We start from the raw sequence: 5,000 nt of genomic DNA on the forward strand, positions 1-5,000 counted from the left end.
GCTGCTAAAAGTGAGAACATGTTGCTGCACTGTTCAATGTAGAACAAAATTAAGTAAATTTAATTTTAAATGTGAAAATATATTCAAGAATGTTTACAAGAAACAAACGTGTCAGAAAGCGATCTACTGTATAGACGGTAGGGATGTTCATTTTGAAAATTTTCCAAAATCGATAATCGGTGAAAATTAACGATCAATTATCGATTATCGATCATATTAATACTTTTTAATATATATATATATAATTTTCTATATATATATATATATATATATATATATATATATATATATTTTTTTTTTACAAAATGAATGCCTATGGCAGAAAATACGAAAGACAACGTGTTCTCCTCAATGAACTCTTTATTTCAATGTGTCTCCTCTCCAACACTGCTGTCCCCGGTGCATGCCGGTGTGAATTCCCCATGTTTAAAACAGTTTTGTTGGCACAAAGGCCCGTGCCCAGCCAGAAAACTAGAGACTATATGAAGCTCCACCTCACGTTAGTCGGCTGTGCAATGGAGTGGGGCGAGGAGGAACGAATTCCACCCAAACCTAGTCCAATTTTTTTTTTTTCTTTCTTTTTTTAATAATTAAAAAATCGATCCAAATGCCACAGGATCGATTCCAATCCTTAACGATCAATTATCGATTTTCGATAATTGATGAACATCCCTAATAGACGGTTTTAACTTGACAACAATAACAACCGTCACAACCCACCTGAATATCCGGTTTACTTCCTGTATACATAGCTGAGCGCAGGCTGATATTCAGCTCATATTAAATGTTATTAGGCCGTGTCTCCGACAGACACATTAACAAGGTAGCCTATTTCGGTCTTCATGTATTGTAGTAGTTAGTAGTTAGTAGTAGTAGTTGTTGTTGTTGTTGTTGTTGTTGTTGTTGATAGTTGCCATAACAACCACCCCTGTCAGAAAGACGTGCACACGCTGGGTAGTAGGAAGTGTTGTCGTCTGGTCTGGAGCTAGCCTGAGAGGCTAATAAAAGCTACATGTTACAGAGTAAGCTGACTATCTGTACGTTATTGCACACATAGGCCTATCTTTACATAAAAAAAAAATAGAAATAGAAGTAGGCTGATACGGTAATGCAACATTTAAGGATGCCAACCGCCATAAAACACAGAAGAAGAAGCTGAGAAAAAGGAAATGCTGTGGGGTTGCAGCTGGTGAAAACCGTCTATACAATCAAATCTTTTTTGTTTATATAGGCTATCACAGTGCAATTAATAATTAATTCACAACTAAGATGACAGAAAAAGTTTGGGAACCACTAGTCTAAATAATGGATGTCTGTAGACTTTCACTATATGATATCATTATAAATATGATATATAAATATTATATCACATTATAAATGAAAGCCAGGAGACAAACATTTTTCAAAATAATGGGTGTCTGCAGACTTCTATTTACCATTATCCTGCATTATATTATGTATTCATACATCATGGTGTTAGATTACTCCTTATTCTGCATTATATTATGTATTTATACATCACGGCGATTACTCCTTACTGCCACTTCATCTAAATAAAGCATTATGTAATCAAATGTGCATTGCATTATTATTATTGATTGCCCTTGGCCAGATCTCTGTTACTGTATCAAAGTGATCTGACTCTTAATGAGACCATATTGTAATGGACTGTGAAGGAAAAAATCAGATATTTCTCTGATGTAGTTGTGGATATGCTCACCAGACTACAAACTAGTTCAACTCCAAGCTCAGCAACCCACCAAATCTGCTGTACATTTCACATCCTTATGGCTCATTCCCTATTCAATTGTTACTTCCCCAGAACTGCAATTCTGGACTTTGTGATATGGAACTTGGGTTTGTTTGCCGCCTTGACATTTCTCTCCAAAGAAAAGAAAATCAATGACCAGGAAAAAAAAATCTGCTTCTTTTATATCGATTGAAATCCTCCTCTGATCATGACGTCTTCAAAGCCAACGGAATTCTGTCGTTGACCATTAATCATTTGAAATGTGCTATCCCCTCCAGTGTGATCTTATGAGTTTTCAACTTGATATTTCAAAGGTCATTTTACTTGGGACTTCTTTGCCACCTTCATATTTTTCAGTTTTGTTTGTAAGTGGCACAGTATTTATTTTTTCCTCAACTCTGTTTTATCATTTCTATATGCAGTTACATTAAATCTAAACCTTAGGCTGGCTTTACAGGGGGAAACTTTCTCTCTCTCTCTCTCTCTCTCTCTCTCTCTCTCTCTCTCTCTCATATTGTTATTGTAGCCTGTGTTTGTATATAGTATGCTCCTATTACTACTGTAAGTTTTTACTTGTATTTATATAACCTTGTTTTTATTTCAGCCTCCCACCCCCTTCCCCCAAAAGGCCCTTGCTTTTTGTCAGGCTGCTTTTGTATATAAGAAATTGTTCTTACTTGCTTGCCTGGGTAAATAAAGGTTAAATAAATAAAAAGTTGCAAGTTGCATGGAACCTAATTTCCGTGCAACTTCACAGTTACACAAAGCAATTAAAAAATAATCAAGTCTCATGCAACACTGCAGTTTATTCCACTAAAACTAGCTGGCAAGATTGGTCATTTTTAATCTGTTGTATTATAGTTTTTTTTATCACTATATTCAAATCAAGTGAGAATTATCATTCTGCATCTTTGTATCTTATTTCGTATCGTTTCAATTTTGTATTGGTTTTTCTTGTGGCGCTGGCTGGCTGGCTGGCTAGCTACTTTGAGAGAGCCTACGTGATCAGCTGACAGCCTATGTGATCAGCTGTTATCAGCGTTTTGATTGGCTGTTGCATGAAACTAGTTTCACAAAGTTGAGAGTTTTGCAACTGTTGCAGCTGAGTTTCAGAGAAGTTTCAAGTGCATTGCAGAAGGATTTACACCAGGCAATTCATTTGCAACTTGGTTTCACCTAAGTTTCATGCAATTAAAGTTGCATGAAAGTTTCCCTGTGTAAAGCCAGCCTTAAAGAGCATGGTGCAGGTTGGAGACCACAATGCATTAGTATGCGGAAGGAGTATAAAAAAAAAAAAAAATCTTTCGTACTAATCAATCATGAGCCCAAAATGTAAATTCATTAAAAAATTCAACCTGCACCGTGCTCGTTAAACTAGAAACTGGCGTTCCTTGGACATTTGTGGCATTAAAAGCGTAGTCGTGCTTCACACAGAAGCAAATGAGACGTGAGTGCAGCACCGCCGCTGCCCCCGGCTCCAGATGATGGAACTGCAGCCAAAACAACAGAGGGTGTCGGGTGCTTTTGGGAGTCACATTAAGGAAGGAAGTCGAAATGCGAAGAGACACCAGACGGCACTGCAGTTACGTAAATGTGCTTTGTCCAGGATTGGCTGATTCAAGAGGAACTGGAACCACTGGCTGATTACCTTACCATGTTCTATGTCCAGTGTTGGGCAAGTTACTTTCAAAATGTAATATACTACATATTACTAGTTAATTTGAAAGTAATAAGTTACTTTACAATATTACTTTCTGTGTAGAGTACTACACGTTACTTAGTACGCTACTTTTGCATTACTTTTACCAAAACAACAGCAGCAGCAGAATGACATCGCCGCACCGGAACCATCCCGAAAAATAATTTCAACCGCCTTGAAGTCAGTGTTAACAATCCAAGATTCTAAATGTTATTCTTTTCCTTTGTTATTGTTAATTGTGGTTATTTGCATAAAAACACACAGTTTTATTAGGGAATGACTGTATCTTTATTTAAATATGTGCTTTGATTTAAAAAAAAAGTAACTCAATTTGTAACTTGAGTTACTTGACAAAGTAACTGGTATAATATTACTGAAATCCTATAAGTAATAAGTTATATTACTGAGTTACTGCTAAAAGTAATATGTTACATGTAATATGTTACTTTTGTAATGTGACACTGGTGTGTGTGTGTGTGTGTGTGTGTGTGTGTGTGTGTGTGTGTGTGTGTGTGTGTGTGTGTGTTCGTCCGCCCCTCACCACGCAGCACGGTGATGTTGATGCTGCGTCTCTTGCTGAGCGAGGACACGCTGGGGTTCTGGGCCACGCAAGTGTACTGTCCTCCGTCCAGCGCGCTCACCTTCCTCAACATCAGCTTAGAGGAAGGCAGGATCCAGTCTCCACCCTGCAGGACGGAGAGAGAGAGAGAGAGAGAGAGAGGGTGGGGGGGGGAGAGACAGAGGGAGGGAGAGAGAAGGACAGAGAGAGACACAGAGAGAGGGAGAGAGAGAGAAGGAGAGAGACACAGAGAGGGAGACAGAGAGAGAGGGAGGGAGACAGAAGGAGAGAGACACAGAGAGGGAGAGAGAGAGAGATAGGGGTTATTGTATTGGCTGGGTTGTTTGTGGCCCTAAAGAGAATCGACAAACTCCTACAAATAGAAATGGACCTTTCCCAAGCCCCGCCCCTTTTCAGAACCGAGGTCAACGTTCCCCTTTCCTGTTACGGACACTGTTCAAACCATGCCTCCATCATACTTTAAGCTATAGAAACTCAAACTTTAAACCGGCGGTCACCACGTTTTAATAGTTTATTACTCTTATTCAGCTTTTAGATATCTTTTGTACTTTTTGAGAGATCGCAGTTTAGGTTTTATGCCTTTTTTTTTTTTTTAAACCTTTACTGTATAATGGCAGCCTATAGAGTATACCGCGGGAGTGACTCCGGAAAACATGGCTGCCAACACGTCCGGCCCGTAGGTGTAAAAAGTCAATGGGATTTTTGCATGGGAATTTCGGTTCAATGTTAAATGCATGACTTTTGAAGCGTAAATGATGCGTTTTCAGGAAACGCTTCAAAAGTGTTCCTCGTTTGTGACTATGATCTTGCTGAACACAAACTTTGCAGTTTCATAAACTCTTGTTAACCACAGACCTTATTTCATGCATTTAACTGAAATTCCCAGACAAAAATCCCATTAAGAACCAGCAGCACAGGGACTTCTGGGTAAGCCTACAAAAATACATCATCCCGGGGGTACTCTATGGCGC

At 38.6% G+C, this 5,000-nt stretch overlaps 1 protein-coding gene across 1 annotated transcript in view; it reads right to left on the reverse strand.

Moving 5' to 3' along the window:
• The window catches only part of LOC310798655 (uncharacterized protein), a 22,709-nt gene that overhangs the window by 5,692 nt on the left and 12,017 nt on the right, over positions 1 to 5,000 (reverse strand). Inside the window, exon 5 of the mRNA XM_083661198.1 lies at positions 3,991 to 4,135. Coding sequence (XP_083517324.1) covers positions 3,991 to 4,135 — 145 coding nt within the window. The remainder of the gene's footprint in view (positions 1 to 3,990; positions 4,136 to 5,000) is intronic.

The sequence above is a fragment of the Poromitra crassiceps genome, assembly GCF_964638095.1.
Source record: "Poromitra crassiceps genome assembly, chromosome: 26".
Taxonomy (NCBI): Eukaryota; Metazoa; Chordata; class Actinopteri; order Beryciformes; family Melamphaidae; genus Poromitra; species Poromitra crassiceps.